Here is a 24,573-nt window from a genome sequence, read left to right on the forward strand (position 1 = left end):
TCTAATTCAAAACTAAACAGTTCAATGATTTATTCTATGCCCCGCTGTTCTGTTCAAGGATCCTGGGGCAAACAGATGGCTATTATGCTGCTTCTGCCTTCAAGTGTTCCTGCCTCCAGAGATCTACTTAGTGGTGTTGTGACTGGTTAGGAAGGAACTGCACATTAACTAAGTTTTAATCAGTTCATCAATGAAGTTAAAGCATGACAACTTAACCTTAAAGAAACATTTTAAGCTGTGTTGATCGATTTTTGGCCACTAGGGGTGGGGCTGAGACGTGGTAAAAGTTGCTAAGCAGACTCTATTCTAACTTTTGTTTTATTATTATTGCACACTAGCCACTTTTAGCACATCCTCTAGTCTAGAGTATACCACCCCCACGTTTCACCACACATATTTAGGAGTATGTGACAAATAAATCCTTGAATCTTCAATGTTATTGACTTATATATAGTAGAAACATGCTATCGATCAGTTGCCTATTCACACATCCAGCTGACACAGAGCAACATTAGCATTAAAGGTCCCATGGCATGAAAATTTCACTTTATGAGGTTTTTTAACATTAATATGCGTTCCCCCAGCCTGCCTGTGGTCCCCCAGTGGCTAGAAATGGTGATAGGTGTAAACCGAGCCCTGGGTATCCTGCTCTGCCTTTGAGAAAATGAAAGCTCAGATGGGCCGATTTGGAATCTTGCTCCTTATGAGGTCATAAGGAGGAAGGTTACCTCCCCTTTCTCTGCTTTGCCCGCCCAGAGAATTTGGACCACCCATGAGAGAGCGACATCATGGCTTTCAAACGAGCAAAGTGGCAGTTGGTGAAGGCCACACCCCCACCCTCCACCTTGCCCCCCCTCTCTCCTCCTCAAAAGCTACAGACACAGAAATGGCACATACTAAGGAAAGCTCATTGTGGGACTGGCTCTAGTGGCTTTAAGAATTTTATAATGAAATAACCATCTGACAAAGGCTTTTTAACTTTTTGCCAGAAGGGTGACTTGGACCTTTCCTCTTTTTGGAAAAATATCTCAAGCTGCTAAATGCTTCACTTCACCAGCTAGTTGCTAACGTTGTTACTAATGTTTGTCTTTCTGCTATGTGATGCTGGGCAGTTAGTGTACAGTTGATTTGTCTGAGCTTTTTTACTGAAAACCATTACCTGCTGCTGCTGGAAACAGAGTTGAGGAGAGATGTGAGACTAAATCAAACCATAAATGTGCCTTTAAAAGAAAAAGGTTAGCTGAAAGAGGCTACAAAGCTTTGTAGAGATGCAGAGATTCATGCTACCTCTATGGAGTTGTCTCTATGAGCAATCCCTTTAACATTAAATATAGTCAATAGATTCAGGGTTAAAATTAAATGATTGATTAATTAAGATCTATGTGTTGACCATTTAAAGTTAAAGCGCCCATATTATGCTCATTTTCAGGTTCATAATTGTATTTTAAGGTTGTACCAGAATAGGTTTACATGGTTTAATTTTCAAAAAACACCATATTTTTGTTGTACTGCACAGCTCTCTCTCACTGCTGCAGATCCTCTTTTCAGCTGGTCTCTGTTTTAGCTACAGAGTGAGACCTCTTTTCTTCTTCTGGACTATCTTTGATTGCACTTGCACATGCGCAGTAGCTCAGATGTAGCTCATGTCAGCTAGCTAGCTCCATAGACAGTAAAAGAAAGGCTGTTTCTCCAACTTCGGTCAGTTACAAGGCAGGATTAGTAAGTAGTTATTTTGTAGATTATGGTGAACTTGTGTGTATTGTAGCAGTGCTTTGCTATTGAGAACGAGGTAGCATGCTAGCGTTAGCGTTAGCATGCTAGCGTTAGCGTTAACGCTACGAGCTAACGGTTGCGGTCAGCCAGCACGTTTCGTTTTCGTGCCGATTTTGAACAGCTCACCCAGAGACTGAAGGCAGGACACATTCAGAAACTGTATCTCACTCAAAACAGCATGGATGGATTTTTTTCAAAGTTGGTATGCATGTGGAAGCACCAGAGACACAAAAGAACACCCCAAATCCCAGAAAAAGTGTTTTTTTCATAATATGGGCACTTTAATGGCTGATATTTTCAGCATTTTCCTTGCTTCATGATGTAATTTGTTTTTAAAAGTTCCTTTATTATATCTCGTTTTTGCTTTTAATATTTACTGTGTTGTTTAGTCATGTATGAGAGCATAGTATGATATTTTCAGAAGAGGTTCAAGGCAGTCCAATGGCTGGAACCGCTGGTGTATCACTGATGCCTGGTGCTTCAAAATAAATGAATCATTATGTAGCATTTGTAGCATGGCACTTTATTTAGTGCTCTCTTAGAGTTTTTTTTCAGCCCAACCTTTGCAGATGGTGCCCTGCTGCTTTTCCATGTAGCTGGGATTTATTCAGAACACAAGCAGTGTGTCACATTACCATGAGTTCAGTGTATAAAACAATAAAATAAAAGATGGATCAGTGGTCCGCTCGTGACCAACCCTCCCTCTACTCCCTCTATGGAGCTTGTTTGCAGGTAGAAGGGACTAGAAAAAAAACACATTTGGATATATTTTTACCCTTTTGTTTCATTCCTGTTTGGCTCACCGCCGGCTCACAGGTCGACTGGCCCAGCAGGTAAACTCCCAGAACTCCAGATGGTCCCTCTCTCTATGATTGCATCCTGGCCATAAAAGTGTGACTTTGGATTATAAAACCACCAAGCTGAGGACATATACACACATACAGTCTGAAAAGCAGCTACTGTACTGTATCTGTCAATGTCTATTCAAACACTTACGTTATCACTGACCTCCCTTCATATGTCCCATATTAAATATGTCTACTGGTGATTTATTCCCACTTTGAACAGCACTGGTAAAAGTATTTTCTAGTTCTGTGTTGAAGATGACATGTCCTGTAATTGACTGTGATTAATAGTTGCCATGGAATTGCTAATGTGTCCCAAAGGCAGAGCTCAGAGTCGGTCGTATTACCAAGTGATGATTAAATGTCCTCGGTCCGGCCCCCGGGGAGCTATAGGCCATGTCAGTGTGTCGGAGGATAGCGGAGCAATCGTCCATCTCAGTCCTCCATTAGGGAACACAACAGTTGTCTCGCCGTGATAATCTTGGTTCACATTTGACAAGAAGTTGGCTCACCTCACTTTGTCTGCTTGAATTACAGGCTTGTTTGCTGACTATTTTCGTCACGGGCAATGTGCTCTAGAAATACTTGACAATCACGTCTGTTCAATTAATTTATACATGTAAGTAGTTCAGACGCCTAGTCAGAATTATTTTCATTACAAATTTTCTGAATATGCCTACGTTAACACCCTAAAGGCCTAAAGTCTGCTCTCTGGCATGTAAATGGGTATGATCTTTACACATTTCACACAAAGACTTGCGTGCATGGACAGTGCAAGACAGTGTAGAGTTGAATGGGTTCAATTTAAAATTGATAACCATTTTTTTTATTATACAAAAAAAGACACATCTCATGCTCAAATTTCATGTGGCTATAAAGTATGCAATTTTTATCGTAACATTGGATAAAAAACTGCAGCTTTTGTTGAAATACTTTTTTTCAGTTTATTATGTATGCTAGTAACATGTCTTTAAGTTTTACTATGACACAAAAACTGCTTTAAAAAAACATCCAAAATAGGTCAAGTGTCTTTAGTTTCAAAAGTTAGTCAATTGCACTTTCATTATTAAGGCTACAGGAATAAATATTCATGTAGATCATTTTTGTTCACTTTTAGAGTGTTTGTTTTGCAGCTGGCATTTCCTCTGAGCTCTGACTGGATTTCTGATCATCATGAAGCTCTGGTACAGTGTAGCTCCAAATAACTGGTGGTGACAGAAAAGAGTATACAAGCCTTTATTTTCTATAGCATTATATATTATTATATTCCAAATCTTTGCAAATATACAAAACACAAAGAATAAAAAACAGCCCCAAATTGGTGAGATACTATAATGGAAAACTATTATCCCAAATATGAAATTTACAGATAAAGTAGTAAAGATAAGATAAGTCAAAAAGATTAAGTTGAGGCGTAGAAAGTGCAATTAAGGGAAACTACATGTTTGGATGCTGAAATATCTCAAAATGTAGGTGGACTAGCATGAAATTTGTCTGCAGAAGATGTATCCTACTAACTCTGGTGATCGCCAACGTGAAGTTGATATTTGTGGCTTTGATTAGAATATCTCAACAGCTATTGGATTATGTTGCCATTTACATTTGGTTTGCACATTCATAGTCCCCTTAGGATGAATTGTGATTACTTTGGTGACAACATGACTTTTCATCTAGTGACATCATCAGGTCAAAATGTTCAGTGTTCAATACTTTGGTTTTATAACCAAATACCTGTAAAACTAATTGCATCAGCCTCAGCTGTAATCAGTGCTAATTAGCAAATGTTAGCATGCTAGAATAGGAGGGTGAACATGGTGACAATTATACCTACCTGTACAATGCTAACATTGTCTCTATGTTGCCATGCTAGCATTAGCATTTACAGTAGCACTGCTGTGCTTAAGTACAGCCTCACTGAGACTCTTAGGCCTCGTCCACACGTACCAAAACGATCTTCCCTGGCATCGTGTCAAGAATATTTGCGTCCAAACGGATCCATTTGTAAATGACTCAACACGCTACTTCGTATTCCAGGCCTATAGGTGGCGCTGTTTCTGCTACAGAAATTCACCAGAAACGGAGAAGAAGAGGCAGAGCATGTGCATAAAGCTTGCGGGCTGTATACAAACAGACAGTAGAAGAAGAAACCAAACACAAAAAGAAGACGACGAAAATGGCTCAATATCTTCTCCAGCAGAAACACAAGCATGTAGTCCGCCATTGTTGTTGTTATGAGACGTCGTCGTCGGATAAGAGGTCGAAGGCTAGAGGCCGAGGGGTGTGGCGATGACATCATCGATACACAAGTATGCGGCTTTGGCGTCTAAACAAAGCCGCAACGGGCAGCGTTTTCGAATTTTTTCACCCCGGGACCAGGTTTCAAAAATGTGCGTCTTCAGGCAGTGCGTTTACAGGATTCGTTTGGACGATCGGCCAAAACGATGCAAAATGATGCACAACGTCCGTTTACACCAAAAAGCGTTTCCGTGTGGATGGCCCCTTAGTCTTGTTAAAGTTTTGCTTTTGTGGAGTCACAGGTTACTTTCATCTTGTTACATGAAAATCATTAGACCCATGAAAACATTAGTTCTTATGTAGTTGTTTTAATGTAGTAGAGAAAGACAAGAGTACAGGGTCTGCAGCTTCTGTAAGACAGAATTTACAGTGTTGACATTTCATTATAGCAGGGAGTTACTGCTCTGTGCTGTTTCACCATTTTTTCTTAGGGAAAAGGGAACAAAGTTCTGCTCTTTAATGAGTCCTTCCAAGAGGGAAGGACTTGGCTGGGAGAAAAGGAAGACACTAAGCTGTCCCCTATGATTAATTCAAATGAGATGAAGCATGAACCCCATAGGAGTTTTGCTTAGATAATTAAAACAAAGGAGACTGGAGCAAATGTTGTCCTGCAGACAGAACCAAAGTCATAAGAACAATTAACGGCGGCAAAGAAAGCTTGATTATTAGCTGGCTTTTAGCTCTGAGGGACAGTTGCAGTTTAACCATTTGCATGGTGGCTGACTGTTATGTTGTTGTAGTAATAAACTAGATTTTGTCTTTTTTTTATGGACGTGTTGTGGTTATAGAGTTCTGTTTATGCTCAGCAAGCTCTGCAAACCGCGGGGAGCATTGTCAGTTCTTGAACTTAGGGACTGTTCGTTATTTATTTAAGGGGCCACCGGAGGAGTCTTGGGACCTTTAGTCAAAAAAGACTTGACCCTCCAAAATATTGAGGCCATTCAGCAAGGCACTCTGGGTAACATTCAACACACAAACTGTTTGCTATGGACTCGTCACTAGGCTTCCTCCACTTCGCCGTTTAAACAAAGTGGAATAAACGTATAAAAGTCCAAATCTACACAAAACCCGCAATCAATTAATAAGCTGATATCAAATGTGGCATTTAGGAAACCTTTATTGCAACCTTGTCACGTTATGATGTCCAGACGTAGTGCAACAGTCATTTTTGTTTTTTACGTCCTGCTGCTCCCATCGTCAGCCAGGTAATATTTTTTTTACTAAAGCAGTATATGAAATCTGATGTATTACCTACCACCAGTTAATTGTTTTGTGTTATTTAAGATATTTATAAAATATCTGATCATGTCAGACGTAATTATTCCACTAATTTTTTAAACAATGTAATTATTCATTTCAGCCACCAGGGGGGCAGCTCCCTCTGCCCCCCAGCAAACTCATGGGTCAGACCCATCTGGTAGCGAAGGAGGGCAGAGACTAAGAGCTACATGGAAAAATATGCACCAAACAAGCCACTTTGAAATGTTGGGTGACCCCCCCCTCTGGACTGAAAAATGTTGGATGACCCTCCCCTCAGCAAAGAATAAAAAAGACATGACCCTCCCCTATTTTCCTCCTTTCCTACTTTCCAGCCTTAGATATTATTTGTTGGAGTATTTAGCACTCAGGAGCTCAGCTAATCTATGTGGATGTGGTTTGATCACATTTGATAGACAAACAACCCTCCAACTGTCATCAGATTTTGATTCAAATGTTGCCAAACTGTTATTTCAATCAGGAGAGACTTTGTTGCCGATATGCAAGATTTATTTGTAAGTTACATATGCAAAATATGAAATGTACATAGTCTTTGGAGATTAGACTCCATCGTATAAAATGTAGATAGTTTAAAGGGTTAGAAAAAACCCGGACATATCCCCGATGGAGTCTAGACACTGGTGGTGGTGGTGAAAGGGGGCACGAAGACCAGACGAAGGAGTCGAAGGAAGCGGTCAGCTGGAAGAAAACCGAGAGTGCCGGGTGAAGATGCCATGGAGGTGGAAGGGGAGGAGGAGGGTCGCACTCTTGCCTGAAATGACAACTGACAGCCGCAGAGGAGAGAACAGATATAAAACATGGATGTCATGCTGTGATTGGCTTGTGAATACGAGGCAGAATCTGATTGGTTTAACTGACAATCGACTCTCTCGAAAACAGCTGATCTGTGTAGAGAAAAGTGATAAAGTTATTGAAGTCTCCCTGAAAGAATTTACGCTGAGCTACATTAGTGCACAGAAGTATGTGATTAACCCTTTTCAAACCAGTCAGAAGAGCTCAGACAAAACAAGAATTGCATCAATTTCTAATGTTAAATCACCAAAACTTTTACAGAAAATGTTGAGTTCATGTAGGAGCCCAGCAATTATATTAAGAAGCTGATTGAGATAATAGTTTTTTTAGGAACATCCCCATAACCTCAACCAAACTATGTTAGTTCCCCAAAGTCAATGACAACTGTAGCACTGGCTGTAGGTCACATCTTGGTAACACTTTACTTGAAGGTATCTACATAAGAGTGACATGACACTGTCATGAACACATGACACAGTCATGACACAGTCTTGACACATGAACCCTAACCATAACCATAACTTGTCATGACAAAAACCGAATGACACTTATTAAAAGAAGCGTTATGTCATAAACGTTTATGACTTGTTTATAATGTTTATGACACGTTCATGACAGTGTCATGTCACTCTTATGTAGATACCTTCAAGTAAAGTGTAACCCACATCTTCCTCAGTCGCAGGTCTTATCATGATTTCTTTGGTCTGCACCAAGCCCCTTCAGGAACTGCCCCGCTGCATCTGATTCATAGCATACCTAATCATGTTTGCCTAATATGTCATACCTGGAGATAGGAGTCTTACCCGGCCACACATCTTCAATCACTTCAACAGTATCGTAGAATTCCCATGTACATATATTGATGTATTTAATTCTTTCTAGATAACTGTCTGTGAGGCTCCCTGGAGCCGGAGTGCAAACTGTGCTGTGAGCATCGTGCTCTGTTTACGTCTGGCTGCCTGTGAACTCTGTCGGGGGCCTTTAGTCTGACAGATGGAGAACCTTGGAGCACACTCTTACCGTGTCATTCTGTCTAAGCAATGAGGTTTCAAGACAGGCCAACATTCCTCAGACTGGGTATTTGTGGGAACAAACAATCAAACAAGATCAAAGAGAGGATGTGTGTTGTGCTGCAATGTGTTTACTGTGAGCACTGCAGCTCACAGTTTCAGACTTTCACATATATTGTTTTATGCACATATTACTCATGGATGCAGTAAGAGAATGCATTAACTCCCAAGTTGTAGGCTGTGGTGTTTTCTGTCTGAACTCAGTGTCCTTGTTCTCCTATAAGCCTCAAACATCCAGCGTTCCAATAAACCAAGTAAATAATTAGATTAATGCGGGTATTCATTTTTCTGAGAAATTGACACAGCAGCCTAACACTGCAGTATTTTCTCTCTCAGAGCAATATCATTATTCTTAAATGCATCACTAATGACCTCATTGATATACTGCTGTGAAGCTGCCAAAATCCTGAATCAGAGAAGTATGACTCTCTAAATGTCAGCGCTGAATATCTGCCTCAGTAGTACACAAGTTTTAGATTTCAGACTTTGAAATTCACGGCTTGAAATGGGTTCATACCAAAAGCAATTGACAATATTCATCAAAGTGAAAAAGCAGAGCATGTTCTCTTTTCTCTGCCTTGAATAAAGGTTTACCTAGTCTCTGTGGCCTGTGTGGTTTTAACAGAGATCTGTTCGGTTATAAGGTTTTTTTGTGTGAGTCCTCGTGATGTTGGGGAAAATATTAGTTAGTTACGCTTTTCTAAAACTTTTTGATATATGCCTCCTCAAATACGCAATTACTCTGCCTATTCCCGACCTTTATGCAAGCCCTAATGTGTGAGAGTGTGAAAATATTTGTATCCCTACAATGTAACTAAAGCTTCGTTGCAGCTTATTGCAGTTTGGATTGAATTATTACCTCCGCCAAGGAGTTGCAGTTAGGTTTGTTGGTTTGTTTGTCTTTCAGCAGGAGTACGGAAAAACTACTGGCCCAATTTTCATGACACTTGGTGGAAGGGTGTAGCATGGGCAAAGGAAGAACCCATTCAATTTTGGATCGGATCCAAATCACGGGGCAGCTACACAAATAATTTTTCACTTTCGTTAATATTGCAAGATAGGTCATGGCCTTAGCTATGCCCTAGTTCATATTTTTGGCCGTCATGCTTATGTTTTTGATAACATCTGGGAACGTGGTAGCCTGGTTCCAGACCTCTGAATCATTGCCCGCATTTCCAATTTTTCCAATCTATTTTTCTCTCCATTAGATGTTAAGCTGGAGCCAGGAGAAGATAAGCTTAGCTTAGCACAAAGAATGGAAACATAAATAAGCATAAAGTTAACAAAATCCGACTACCAGCACCTCTAAAGCTCTAAAGCACTTTTTGTCTTGTGCGCCGTGAAGAAAATGACATTTTGCCATTTGACAGGTTGTTATATGCTGGCTGCCCATGTTTTGCTAAGCTAACCAGCTGCTAGATGGATTTAACAGACATGAGCGTAATTGATCTTCTCATCAAACTTTCCACCTGAAAGGGAATGTTGAGCTATTCCTTTAAACGCAGTATTTCTCCGATCAGTGTAAAAAATAGCAACTTCAATGTTCCAAGCAAATGCTGCTGCAGCTTCCTTGTCAACTTAAAAATTATGTCGGTGCGACAAAAATACCTCACTCTGTCAAAATAAGAGCACACTGCATTACTAACTCTGACTCCATCGCAAAATTGTTGTTTGACCTGGTTGATCTTCTGACTTTTCACATTTGATCACTCATTATAGAAACGATGGTAAAGGTTCTAAAAACGATTTAAAGTATCCCCAGTCTATGATTATCCCTAATGCATCTGACTGTCCTACTAGCCCACAATCACATTTCTAACGGCAGGTAGTTCACAAGGCCTAAAAATGCTTCCCAGATTAATTTCACATTTTGCAAACTCACACTGACACAGATGTTGTAGTTTCCCCATGACTCTTGCGTACGAAAACTGGGAGAAAAACAGAGAAATAAGAGCTAAGATAAAACGAGAGAGCTCAGACTCCTAAGTTATTTACTGAGAGCATGATGTGCCTAACATTTCAAGGCAGCTTTTCCCACTCACTAAGGATTGTGTGGGCATATGTGTATGACTAGATGTACGCTGAATCAGAGAGTGAGCGATTGAAGGAGTGAGTAGAAGTGTTGCGAGTACTCCCATGACAAAGGAGTGGTGAAGAAAATGAATTTGTGCTCTGAGAGTAATGCGTAGGACTTTGTTATAATGACTAGATCTTTCCTCAGCGTACTATACAATGTTATTATCTTTAATGAATTTCTATTTCTGTCATTTTTATTAACCCCTATTCTTTATCACATTATGTTGGTAAAAACTATTCTCATGTATGAAAAAATCCTCCAGGTGATCTGGTATCCAGGGCCATGCACCACCTCCAACCCCTGCACATCAAGAACCCCAGCAACGGGACTCCGGTCCACCAGAAGACCACCAACATCACAGTGCACTGGGAGCCCGAGGCCCTCTACACACTGTGTTACTTCATGCACTGTCCACAGATGGAGTGGGAGAACCCCAACGTTGAGCCATCCAAAGTCACTTTACAGACTGAGAGGTAAGTCCTGCCATAACCTTGGAGATGATGCTGCTTTCACACTTTTAGTTTAGTCCAAATCCAGTAACAGTTTGCCTAGTCTATATCCACGACGTTCCACTTCCGGATTACTCTCATTCTGCCAGAAATTTCGCTTGATGTCACTCTTTTCAGATGTCGGTTTTCGGATGTCCATTACCTTCCGCTATCTATGTGTTGTATTTTTAAACTCCAGTCGATTTATGAGGACTATGGTTAACTGCTCCTCAGATCTCTGCAGGGTAAATCCAGACAGCTAGCTAGACTATCTGTCCAATCTGAGTTTTCTGTTGTACAACTAAAACAACCTTTGAACGTACACATGTTCCACCAAAACAAGTTCCTTCCCGAGGCTAATTTGCAGAGGCACTGTGGCTCCGCTCGGCGCTTAGCAGCGCCCAAGACGATTGTGATTGGTTTAAAGAAATGCCAATAAACGAGAGTATGTTTTTCTCCCATCCCGGCTTGTTGTGTGGACTAACCAGACCCTCCTCCACAGCGCTGTGAAAGAAGGTCTGGCAATGCGAGACTACAGTTGCCTAAAAATGCGCTAATATGAACTCTCTGTGGAGCAAGAAGCCCTATCCAGGTCCACCTAAATTAGGTGGTCCCAGATTGGTTACATTTGAACTGTGGTAAAGTCTTTGTCATCCGTACTGTTACTGAAGAAAACTTCATGTTTGCATGGATAGTATCATTGGTGGCTTTCTTGAATTGTGAGCAGAAACACAGGAAAGCTAAAAGAATACATTTCGTCCTAGTAGAGAAGCAAAACATGCAGCACAGATTATTCCGTTCCCTTCAGTCGTGCTTAAGTGTCTCTCTAGGTTCCCTGTGTGCAGGACATTATTACTCAACAATGGGGTTGAACAGTTGCTCTATGATGAAATAACTACACTTATGTCGTAATGTGGGACACTATAAACAAGTATGAAAGCCGACTAGTATGGTTAAAATCAGATGGACTTTGGTTTAGAACTCAAACAAACCAACCCAATGTGGAAACAGGATAGAATTTTACCAGTCAGAAATAATCTCATAGGTTGAGTTAAAGCTCAGTAGGTGAAGACAAAAGCTGTTTCCCGATTCAGTTGTTGAACGCCCTGTGATTAATAGATTACTAACAACCACAATCACTGTTATGAACACAGGAGGGACCCAAATGCAGGACACGGGTAGGGTTGGGTGATAAGAAAATAGTTTTTATTGTAGAGCAGGATCTGGATAAGGGCCTGTTGGCCAGGAGTGGGAAGAATGGAGATAATGGAGGACAGGGCTGGCGTGAGCGTGGAATGAGGGGGAAGTGTGGCAGGAAAGGGTAGCTTGGAGGCTAGGAGGTTGGCAGGTAGGCAGGGACACAAGCAGGAAGACAGGCAGGCAGATGGGTGATGATCCCGGGACACAAGAGAGACTGGTTAAACACAGGGATAATGTATGTAAGTTGAAATCCAATCTCCAAAAAAGACCCACATTTCTGGCACACCTCACACACTGTAAAAGCTCTCTGTCTTGATAGGTAGACACATATATTTGGGGGCAGTAGTGGCCCAAAGGTTAAAGACGCGAGCTTGTGACCGGGAAGTTGTCGGTTCAATCCCCAGACCGACAGGATAATATCTGGGTTGGGAAAGTGAAAGAGCAGCGCTTGTGCCTCGCTCATTACCACCACTGAGGTGCCCTGCAAGGCCATTAACCCCCAACCGCTCCAGTGGAGATGCTCAGTGGCCAGCAGATCAGACTGTGGTTGTACTAGGCAGCTTCCAGGTATGAAGGGCATTCCTGCAAAAGAGAGGCTTCCTCTCAGTGAACCTTCCCTGAATAAATAAAGGTTAAAAAATAATAATATATATATATACTAACTGACAGAGGCAATATGGTTGAAAGGATATCTCTGTACTTAGTGGCACACCAGAGCTAGAATATTTTCAATTGGTCTAAAAGGTTAGGTTAGTACAGACATTCCTACTTTTTTTGCACAAGTTTTTTACCCCACAAGTGCTCCTGATGTAAGATGCTGCGTGGGCTGGTCCACTTCCCTAGGCATTGAGCAGATTGATGGGAACCAGAGGGCCTTCACTTGGATGGACGGATGGACAGATTTCCCAACATCTTTCCTCCACTCTGTGGAAATAAAACTCTTTCCTGACAACCCTGAGGGAGCATAAGGAATGTCAGGCGGAGTGACATGTCAGCAGGCTCTCGGGTCCCCGGAGAGAAAATTCTCTATTTAGCATTCTGCTGAAAGGTTGAAGACAAGTAGAAAGAGCCTATATAACACGCCGGGATGAGAGGGAGGGAGAATATGTTTAAATGAGATGAACCCTTCTTGGGTTGTTTTGTTGAAGCTTCAGCTAAGTCTTTGTAAGGTGAAAAATCATTAAAATTACTTTTACAACTTTTTTTACGTGACGTTAAATAAGGAGAGCAAAATTGGTTTATCGCTCCAAATTTTTGAAGCTTGTGAGAAAGGTAACAAATCTAGAGGAATTTAAAATAGTAACAGAGCTGCAGTAGATTATGGTTCATGATATATCCAGTGTGTAGTCCTGCTGTCTGTATCGATGGATAACATTACCATCACTGTTTTCATTCCAGACTGGGCCTCCCTCTTTTGCAAACCTAGAACAGTAGATATGTCTTTCGGGGGAAGCAAACATCAGAGGGAAAAGGGAGGAGGTTTGAATAATCACATTACTCAGCCATCTGTTAAACAGCAGTGGAGACCTTGCTTTTTTTTTTTTTTAACTCTTGCCAGAGTTCAAATTCCTGGCAGACTGTAGGTGTAAAGACAAGGATAGCTTTGGTTGCGGAATGAGAAACTGATTCACACAAAATGTAGACTAGTCAAACACAGTGTGTCAATATCTAAAAGCTGCTGCTTTAACTAAACATGTGCTCACAGCTAAATTACAGAAGTACCAGGCAGCTGCATACATGGTAAACAAATGATCCCAAATGATCTGTCTCAGCTGGGTACGTGCTTCTGTTTGAATCATTCTTTTGAGAAATGATGGTTGCCAGAGGGTCATGAGGTAATAAAGCTCTTCGGGGACCTTTGCTGATGGATTCATAATATAATTTAACTGACTATCACATAAAATAAGTCCATTTGTTTTAAGGTTTTCTAATGTGCATCTGAGACTGCTTCATGGTTCTAAAAGCCTGAAAGGAAAATCTGTCTTATCATCTAAACTGAGATCTGGTGAGTCAGATTTATTCCCAACTCTACCATTAATGTTTCTTGTACAATAAGTACATTTGTTGCTAAAAGTACTTAATAGTTGAGTACATAAAAGTGGCATAGTCATGGGAAAAAATATTATTTTATTATCTGCTTAATGAGAAGCTAGTGAAAGGGATCTACCAATGACCAGCTCTCAGGGCACATATAAGCCACCAAGGCTGTCCTGTTTGTCATTAGTTCACTAATACAAAGTGGAGAAATGGACCATTTTTATGAAAGGATAATTATTATGAATGAGGAGGCTACAGTGAAGGCACACTGCCAGCGGATGGACTCATAGCAATAATGTAGATCTATGAACTCCATCAAGTCCAGGGAAACAATAAAGTTTCATTTCGTATAACTCTCAGGAAGAAAGCGATTCACTTTATTTTCCTCAAATTATATCTTTAATTTGTGTGTTATAAACAGATCATTCTGCTTGTGTTAGTGATCTAAAGGGGTTTAATGCCTGATGAATGACTTACCTGCATGTTGCTGCTGTTGCACTGTGAGGGGAAAAGATAAACAGCAGACAGAACAACATAAGAGAGTGTATGAGAGAACGAGAGATTAGGTGATTTACAGGTTATGTGATTAGACACTACACACACACACACACACACACACACACACACACACACACACACACACACACACACACACACACACACACACACTCACACACACACACACACACACACACACACACACACACACACAGGTCCTGGAAAACAATTATGATATATGAACATGTCAGCCAGCCAAGACCCATTACTGATTTTGATTAAAGAATGTAATAACAATATTTAGGGAGGTTGCAGCATCTAGATCTCTTTCTGTTCTGGACTAGCTGAGTTATAAATTATGAATATTGATTTAGTGTAGCTGCCTTCACAGTTATCTGTAAGGGCATCTTTAATTAGAAAGTTTGTGTGCTATCAGTGTTGGACCAGAATCTCTATTAAGTTATTTTATTTGAAAGGTGAATAAAGCAGCAATGTGTTACAACGGATTAGGTAAAATATATTAATCTTGGCATACACAGGTCACATTAATCATGATACTTTGTATAATAATATGGCATGTAACATTCTGTGTATCTGCATTGGTAAATGTAACTGACTGACTGGACTTTCTTTCTCTTTTATAGCCTTCTTAAGATCTTTTTTGTGTGAATTTTTATTATACACAATGTACTGTACATGAATGTGTTCTTCATATTGCATATCATTTCAATTTTTATGTTTATTTTAATATAAAACACTTTTTCATGTTGTGTAATGACCTACTGTTTGCACAGCATCACACTTACTATAGCATAAGTTTAGTAGGTTAAATCCCCTGAAAACTCAAATCATAAGTATTTCTCTAAAACATTACATTCATGGTGACACTTAAGGAAAAAAAAAACTTCACTTATAAGTAAGGTATCACTTATAAAGAGTTTAACACAGCTAATATTCTTTATCAGGACTGTGTAGGTGTGGTTTGATCAGATTTGACTGGCAGTTACCGGACAGCCCATCAACTGTCATTAGGTTCTGATTCAAATGTTGTTAAATCCTGACGGGTATGTCACCTTTTTAACAACAGAGCCCCATCCACTTCAAACCAGCGAAAGAGCACAGAGAAAAGACGAAAGCAAAAGAAATCTGTCATGTAAAATAACCCAAACTCTTCTAACTTTGGTAGAAAATAGTGTGTGTATGTGGGATCCCATCAGTCATGGTAAGAAATCGATGAAAATTATAAACTTTCAGGGCCTTTTAAAGTATTTTTTATCAGTTTTTTAAAACCTCTTCATACTTAAAGGGTACATTGGTAAGTTATTTTTGAATTATATTCAATATCCTTATTGCTTGTGGATAAGGGCATTTTACATTCCTTTAAGTTTCAACAAATCGGATATGATTTGCCCATTTGATGCAGGCCGTTCCTGGTACTGCCTCCGCTGATGGAGTGGATCCGGGTGGCTGTCGCCCACACCGAGCATCGGCGAAGCTTCTCTGTGGACAGCGATGACGTGAGGCAGGCCGCCAGGCTGCTGCTCCCCGGTGTGGACTGTGAACCACGACAAATAAAGTAAGAATGTGATGCTTATGACAAAGCAACAAGCAAGCTGCTCTTGAGGCGGAAATAATCCCACAGGTTTAGTTAAACTTCAGTGAGTGAAGATGGAGTGAGTCCTTCTTGCTTCTGGAAGTGTTTAATCATCATAACATTTTGCCCATAAGCCCAGTAGCTTAACTCAGAAATCTCTCAGGGCATAGATTATCCCCCAAAAAAGTGTTTTCCTATAAATCTATAAAGCCCTCTGTTGGACTGGAACTAATTATAACATGCAAGCCAGATATCCACACTGGCATACAGAGAAACAAAGTGATTGAGTCAAAGCTATATTCAGAACAAAAGCATGCTTATAAATGTGTATAATTAAAGTATAATACAGTTTTGGTTGGTGTGGATCTTGTATTGTCATGTATCATCAGTAAATTTCCACTTCCTGGCACTGATTGATCGGTCCCTATATAACTTTGATTGCAGGAGCTATACTTGTGTTTTGTGTTTATTACTAATTAGCAAATGTTAGCATGCTAAGATGCTAAACTAGGGAGGTTAACATTAAATCTGATAAACATAAGCATGTAACTTTAGCATTTAGCTCAAGTACAGCCTCACCGAGCTGCAAGCATGGCTGTAATCTTGTTGCAATGTCGAACTTAAAAGTGTACCGTATTCATGAGACTTGGCAGTTACGAAATGAAGTCCCTCTTTCATGGATAGCAGCAGCCAGTCGGCTGGCTTCGTGACTTGGGGATAAATCTTCTCTCTGCATGTTTCTGTCTCACCTGTTTCCCCCTCTCTTCCCCTTTTCTCTTCTCTTCTCTCTTCTCTCCCCACCACAGCAGGCACATAGCCGTGCACAATATTTGTCACACAGCAGCTCACTTAGCGACGTCGTGTTGGTGTCAGTGGGTTAAACGTCTTATCACATCTCAAATACTTGCAGAGAAATAATGAATGAAACACTAAGAGCTGTGAATTGCCAATTAACATCTCGCTATATATGTCAAGTATAATTGTCAAGTAAAATTTGACAAACTGTTTGTCCCAAAATGTTTGTCCCCCCTGTGGGAAAGGACAGCTGCGGACAGCTTGGATTAAGAGGCTTTACCGGAGACATGCGTGAGTAATAATGAGTCACAGCAAAAGCCTTACCTGGAGAAAAACTACTTTAGGAAGGGAAGAAAGTAGAGACGCAAGCAAAGTGAATTGACTTTGATTTTATAACATTCAAGACTTTAAGTTGGGGAAAGCAGAGTAGCTGTCATTTTAAGTTACCTTCAGTGTGCAATAGAGGTGTTTATCCACAGATCTAAAAATCCATTTCTGAGATAAGCTCCCACTTCATCACAGTAATGGATCTGCTGTTTCCATCTGCAGAGCGGAGGATTGTTTCTGTGCCACGAGAAAGCTGGATGCCGCCTCCACAGAGGCCAAGTTCCTGCAGGATTTGGGCTTCAGGATGCTCAACTGCGGACGGACGGACCTGGTCAAGCAGGCCGTGAACCTGCTGGGGCCCGATGGCATTAACAGCATGAGCGAACAGGTCCGGCACTTAACACACACTCCTACATGTACATACAGCATTAACATCACACACCTACACAGCGATAGCGGAGAGAGTTAAACACAATGAATTTCTAACAAGTACACCTGGCAATCCATCTCTGTTCACACATAGGCTGAGCACAGGCTGCTCCCTATGAGTCATGCAATGTGCTAAATTCTCATGCCATGATACAACTTTTCAAAATTCACATGATTTACAAGAGAATCTTGGTTTCTTTGTGTCTGTGTTTACGATTGTTAGGTATAGGAATACAAACACAGTATACGAATATGCACAGATATAGGCGGCATCTGAATATTTGCTGTAATATTTTCACCCCACACAAATGTCACATCACTTCTTTTCAGTGTTAGTGTCAGAGTTATTACTAAGACAGGATCTCTGATGATCATCAAAGATAAACGTCCATAAAGCCATTTAGAAATCATAACAAAAAGCAATCTGTGTAATAATTATCAATTAATCTGCTGATTATTTTCCAGTTAACCGTTTTACTAAACCCCAATGGGATGTCATCAGCTTGTTTTGTCCAGCCAACACTCCAAAACCCAAAGATAGTTTGTTTATTACCAGATGATGACCAATTGGAGCGGTTGTTTAAATTTAATATTTATAAGTTGGCGACTTTTGTTTTTAAAGCTTGGCAAAAAAGACTAGAAGGTTTATTTGTTCAGGGTATGTGGTTACTTTGGCATCTGGGCCTTTGTCCTAGGTAATGGTGTCTTGTAAACCCGTGTGGGCTTACACAATAATAAAAAAGCATTAATTCATTCATTCATAGTTGCTGAAAATGAAGCCATATCGACGATTTCCAACAACTTCCAGTGAATAGAAATATTTTTGTGAAATGAACACAGATAGTAGCTGTGTATTATAACCCTACTGTTCATCCAAAAAATGAAGCAGAAAGGAATGATCTAATGGTCCATTTGCACCTGATACCTCAACGCTTTTCCTGGACTGGTTCGATATCTCAATCTTACTGCATCCAAGTGTTAATGTCTTTTGGGGTTTTCTACTTTCCCCAGTCAATGGAAATATTGGTCATTCCTTGCTAAGTGGAAGCTAATCGTGCAATCTGATTTTCCGTGGTCAGAAAGCTGTGCCTGGTTAAGTTCATTTAAGAAGCTCTTGGCAGGTCTATAGTCAGATACTCTACACACACTAAGCCCCTTTTTCCATTTTTTTTTAGAAAACATCCAGGTTTCTTGTTATCCCCAGCTCCTGGCCCCTTGATTCATATCACATTCAGTCGGATGATTTGACTGGAACAGACCTGACTTTATTTTCAGTATTTACAGGTCCTTATGAGTATACAGAATTGTATTGACTCACTCCTCACATAAATAACAAGCTGTAGTGACATACAGGCTTTTTATTCACTTGAAAACAATTTTTGCCGGGGACCAGACAGCATTACAGGAGCTATAAAGTAAAAGTTGCCATCTGTCATCGCTGCTGAGACACATTTGAACTCATCACGATGATCATCAGGCTCCGACGTCTGTCGCCCTTTAGCTGTCTGCTGATTAAAAAGATTGCCAGTCCAGGAAATATATAAGAACGAATCACCACAAAGGGATATCAGTCTTCAACATAAAGTGCCTTGGTGTGTTATGAGCGAGTCATAAAAGGCCTGTGACGAACATAATGGCCCAGATCGGACATATGATTAAGGGCTGTTTTATGGAAGCTTGTCCACTTTAGAGTGTGCTTTATTTTAGGCCAGATAGTCTGATAAATGGGAATAACTCTCTACCTGCTTTTAATATAGTTCTTTTGTTATTTTTCTCTTTGCAATAACACTTAGATGAGGCTTCAGGAGAGATGAGGCTCGGAGAGCATAATGTGTGTGGGTGTGTCAGGCTCAAGAGAGTGCTCTGTGTGCATATGGTGGCATGTAGAGATACTGTATAACATGTTAGCATGTTAGGATTTTCACAGCCCACCTATGCTGTCGCTCTCGGTGGAAAGACACGGTTATTTTGAGGCAGTTAGGATTATATCTGGTAAATTAGGCCCTCCATGAAAGTGCTGGGAATGTCTCTGACTGATGGGGATGAAAATGGGCAATGAGTTTTATGTAATATATGAATACTGAGTATATGTCAGTGCAATCTTTAGTCTTGGGGCTCATTAGTAGCCCAGCAGTGAACGTGAACATACAGCACTTAAGAGGTTCCTTATGTGATTTAAAGAACATTACCTAAGGAAAGACTTGGACACTAAATTACTTCGTGTTCTATAGAGCTAACGAGCACAGCTGTTGGTGAGCTCCTTATAGAACTGCTATTCTCTTTAAGGCTTTGCTGATCCCACTGACATCTACATTTTTCATGGTATAGTTAAGAGAAATAACCAAAGCATCGTGGGTGTTTGTTCGGTGCGATAATGAATCAACATGGCGAGTAGTACACTATTCGGGCGTTGAATGCTTAAAAAAAGAGTACTCCAATCAAGTCATGTGTTAATGAACATACCAAAAGCAAACATCCTTCCTCACTGAGAAAAAATCTTTGGAAATGCGTTATTGAAGTTTGAAAAACATATACATATAACACTTTTTTCTATACCTGCCAGTGTTGCCATGTGTAATATAATTATCCTATTTGTACAATAATTTAGCTCTCTGTAGGATGCACATTAACACTAGGGAACTCTTAATGTATGATCATGTCAACATGTTGTTGTTTGTTTCTATGACACTATTGTATGATGGCAAACTGACCCTGGATCTATATATCATCCAATCCTAGATCTTCTACTGTGGGCACTGTTGCCACTCATAACCTCAAATAAAGTGTATGATGATGCTTCAGAGCTTTTGTTTGGTTTAAAGGATAAGTTCACACATTTTCAAGTATGTTTTACAACAATAGTCAGGTGCTCATATGAAAATTGCTGTAATCATTCCTCATGTTCATACTGGCCATTAAAAGGTACTTTTTTAATGCGCTCTTAATGTAAAAAAGTATTTTTCTATTTTATTTTCATCTATAACAATGCATCGCATTTTATGGGATGGTTATATGTTAATTGGTAAGATAACTAGTAAACTATAGCTTTCAAATAAATTTAGTGGAGTACAATTTTTGCCTCTTTGTCAATGTAAAAATGACTAGACCTATGTTTATATTTTGGTGAGTTATGTACTTACATTATCCCAAATGTTTTTAACAATGTTCAGACCTAGAGAAATCCGTAATTGTATTCAAGTTAACCATCCATTACTGTTACGTGTGACAGCGTCAGAGAAACACAGATTTTTAACGTGAAACTGCTGTGTTTTTACTGGTTTAAATCACTGGGTCCATTTGTTTTGGAGAGGAGGAGACCCCTGCGGATAATTGGGCTTCTTGTAAAAACCTCCTGAAGAATCCTAACCAGGAGAAGCTAACTGCAATGGTAGCAACGTTGGTGAAGACAACAACTCCCATGATCCCACGCTATTTCACAATGTCACCAAACTCCATCTTTTGTTATTGTTTTGATTGAGAGACCCCTAGCGGCAGAAGGCAAATTGTGCCTTCAACTGTAGTGGAGTAGAAGTATAACGTTGCCTAATATGGTAATACACAAGCAAAGTACAAGTATATGCATTCGCAACTATGGTTTAGAACTGAACCAATTCCCTGGAAATCACAATTTTATGGCACTACTGTACTGTTCAAATCCAAAGCGTGTACCATTTTGAAAATAAAAAATAGATTAAGTTTGTGATTGGCTAAAAAAGATCTCCTGGAAGAAATACAGTTCGTCACCTTTCCTCTCTACAAAAGTACATTGCAGAAATGAATAACCCAGCCTGAACCCTGTATCCCTCCTCCTCCCTCCCTCCCACAGGGAATGACCCCTCTCATGTACGCCTGTGTACGCGGTGATGAGGCCATGGTTCAGATGCTGCTCGATGCCGGAGCCGACATCAACAGCGAGGTCAGTGTTCACGAGACACCATTAGTCTGTTTAAAATGTCACATTGATTCCACATTTTTGGTTGTTGTTTTTTTGTCCAAAATATTCATTTACATTTGTTGTGTGAAAACGATGAACCCACATTGTGTTGCTTTCTCCCCCCCCCCTCTCTGTCTTCACTGTCTCACCTGCTGTCGGCATGCTGTCTGTTCTCCTGGCAGCTTATTACATGAAGTGCACTGATAAGCAGTAAAAGAGGATCATTTGCACAGTAACAATGATATAGAATAATAAGCCACTGATAGTCACTCAGTGCAGGCAGTTATTACATTTTACACTGTAGACATTCAGCAGCAGTTTGTTTTAAACTGCATCAATAATGCATTACTGTTGTACAAGTGTGTGCACTTAGTGTAACTTGCTACCACAGACTTGTGTTGAACTAAGAACAGTGAAGCTTTATTGTTATTTATTGTTTATTTGTCTCTGCAGTGTGTCCTATGTGTGTGTTTGTAGCTGCTTGAATCTTAGTTGGCAGTAAGAATAATTAAGAATAAAAATGCTTCAGTGTCTCTCCTCCACCATAGTGACCTCATTGTTGATTGTTGTGATTGCTCCATTGGTTTAGTGCATGTATTCAGTTCAGGCGTGTTGACTCTAAAGCAAAGCGCTACCTATATAATTCATCTAGGCGTCCATTGTGATTGACACGTTTAAAGCATTCGTTCACCCAAATTACAAGCAACATATTTTCTCATGTTTTTCTAATGGAGTCTGGCCATGCAGATCTTTTAAGTGCTTTTGAGATACGTTGTCTATGCTATCTGTGATTTCAGCTAGCACACCAATACAATGGAGGTAAATAGACATTTGCTTTCCAAAAACAAAGTCCTGGTTTAACTAGATCAGTTGTCCCCGACGTGGGGGTCACCCCACAAGGGGTGCCAATCTGAAGGGTCAAACTGGATGATTAAAGGGGTATAAGGGGTAAGAGTATGACTATGAAAATATGTTGTTTTTTTCACAATTTTTGTTACTTCTACCTCTTCAAGCCTCTAAAAAGTTTTTAGTTGAACTGCTCAAAACGCGTCTCATCTACTGGATTTAAACGCCAACATGTTCCTGTTTACATGTTGTGATTTGTATAGTCACAGGGTGTACAAATAACAGGGTCACTATGATTTTACTATCTAGTAATTGTTAACTCTATTACTCCAACTCTGAGCGAACTCCAGGTGAACTCTCTGCTCCTCACCACGGGGCTTCAGGTGCTGCTAGCAAATCACTCCGCTCCACCCAAGTAGCAGAAGTAGCAGTGCTTCGCCTTTCTGAGAATATAGTTCCCAGTTTGTATACAGTTAGAAGACGGCTGTGTCTCATATGACCTTGTTATTTATACACCCTGTGACTATGCAAATCACAACATGTAAACAGGAACATGTTGGCGTTATTTTGTCACTTATTCGGAGCAGTAGGAGACAGTAGCGTCAGACAGAGTTACAACACGCACGGAGATGAGAAGGGTATGTATGGACTTGTCTAACTCTGGGGGTTACGGTGAATAAGCTAAAGTCCCAATAAGTCGGCGTGTTCCTTTAAAGCAAGCCGTAGCAGCACTACTGTTGTGTAGTACATTATCAGGCCATCTGATGCTTTAATTATATTCCCAACACTAATTGTGTTTACATTCTTTCATTTACCTTGTGCTGTAGAGCTACAGTGGGCTATACACGTACTTATGTAACTAAAGTATAATCCAGATAACTTCAATTTTGTCTTGTCTTATTACTGAATAGCAGACTACTGCCGCGCAGTCGCTGTTTTTACATTCTTGTATTTATTGTGACAGAGAGCAACAATCACAGTGAGCAGCAGGTTTGCAGTGGAGATGTGACAGATTGTGACACATTACTGTGAATTAGAAACTTTCAACAAAAAGTGAATTCCCAGTCACCTCCACTGTTTAAAGGTGGCGACAGAAATCTCAAAACCTCACCATATAAAACTATTGCATGGCTAAATACGCCTAACATTCTCGATTATAATTTGGGTGAACTGGGCCTTTAATAAGTTAAGTAAAGCACATGATGTTGCATAACGCTGACTGAAAATTCCACTATTTAAAATGTTTTGTTTAAATACCTCTGAGTCACGATACACTCTCTGTTTCTGCTGAAACTGCCTTGTATTATAACCTAATTAATAATTCATCATCGCTGTGGACACAAAAACCCTAACATTCCCTCTGTTGTTTAGCATCAGGGCTCAAATGAAATGTGACATTACATTAAACGTCTGTCGAAAAAAAAGAGGCCTCCTCCAGGCGACATTTAGAAACAATGTTTGTAATTTATTCTATGATAAAGCCACTTTAGAAATCACAGAGCAACATTGGGACTGTATGGCTGTTTCATTTTACTCTGACGCCGCTTTGTTCATGAGTCAGCACCAACCGTCTTGACAGTGTTTGTAGTCTTTGCCAATGTTGTGTTTTCTCTCTGGTTTCATTCCCCCTTTGAAATGAAACACTATTTAAAGATGGAGCTAGGCAGATAGTACAAAGGGTGGTCATGCGAGCCATGCCCAGGCAAATATACTCTTAAGACTGAGGATTGAGATGAGAAATAGAAGTCAAGCTGCTCAAGATTTTCTGTGAAACTCAAGAGGAAAATCTCTCTCTGCCACCCTGCCCTCCTTTGCTTACACTTCTCCTGCTGCATACTGCTTCTCGCTCCTCCCTTCACCCCCATCTCCCGCCCTGAGCTGTGAATGTTAATGGATGTATATCTCTCTCCCTGAACTTCACCTATGACTTCCCAGGTGCCAAGCACAGTAAACAAGCACCCCTCAGTTTATCCTGAAACACGCCAGGGGACGCCACTCACTTTCGCCGTGTTACAGGGACACATCCCTGTCGTGCAGGTAGTGACGTTTATGACCTGTAACCCTTTGCCCTGACCTTTGCACCAAAATGAGGATATAATGATGATGATTATTATTATTATGGTGCATCATTATAATAATAATAATAATAATGCCATTTGTCTTTTTTATTTCTCGTCCTTGATCCTGTCTGTGCAGTAATTATGTGGAGAGGATTTGATCAAGGCAAACTCTCCACCTTAAGTATGTTTTTAATAATGTATGCACTTAATGTGTGTAGATGAGTCACCCAGCCCC

At 40.2% G+C, this 24,573-nt stretch overlaps 1 protein-coding gene across 2 annotated transcripts in view; it reads left to right on the forward strand.

The window, feature by feature from the left end:
• LOC144512384 (ankyrin repeat- and BTB/POZ domain-containing protein 3-A) overlaps positions 1-24,573 on the forward strand; it is a 179,913-nt gene that overhangs the window by 137,025 nt on the left and 18,315 nt on the right. For both annotated transcript variants that reach the window (XM_078243117.1, XM_078243116.1), the window contains exons 3-7: positions 10,393-10,603; positions 15,777-15,929; positions 17,292-17,457; positions 21,325-21,414; positions 24,214-24,315. In XM_078243117.1, the coding sequence (XP_078099243.1) occupies positions 10,393-10,603; positions 15,777-15,929; positions 17,292-17,457; positions 21,325-21,414; positions 24,214-24,315 (722 nt within the window). The remainder of the gene's footprint in view (positions 1-10,392; positions 10,604-15,776; positions 15,930-17,291; positions 17,458-21,324; positions 21,415-24,213; positions 24,316-24,573) is intronic.

This window comes from Sander vitreus, chromosome 23, assembly GCF_031162955.1.
Source record: "Sander vitreus isolate 19-12246 chromosome 23, sanVit1, whole genome shotgun sequence".
In the NCBI taxonomy this organism is placed as follows: Eukaryota; Metazoa; Chordata; class Actinopteri; order Perciformes; family Percidae; genus Sander; species Sander vitreus.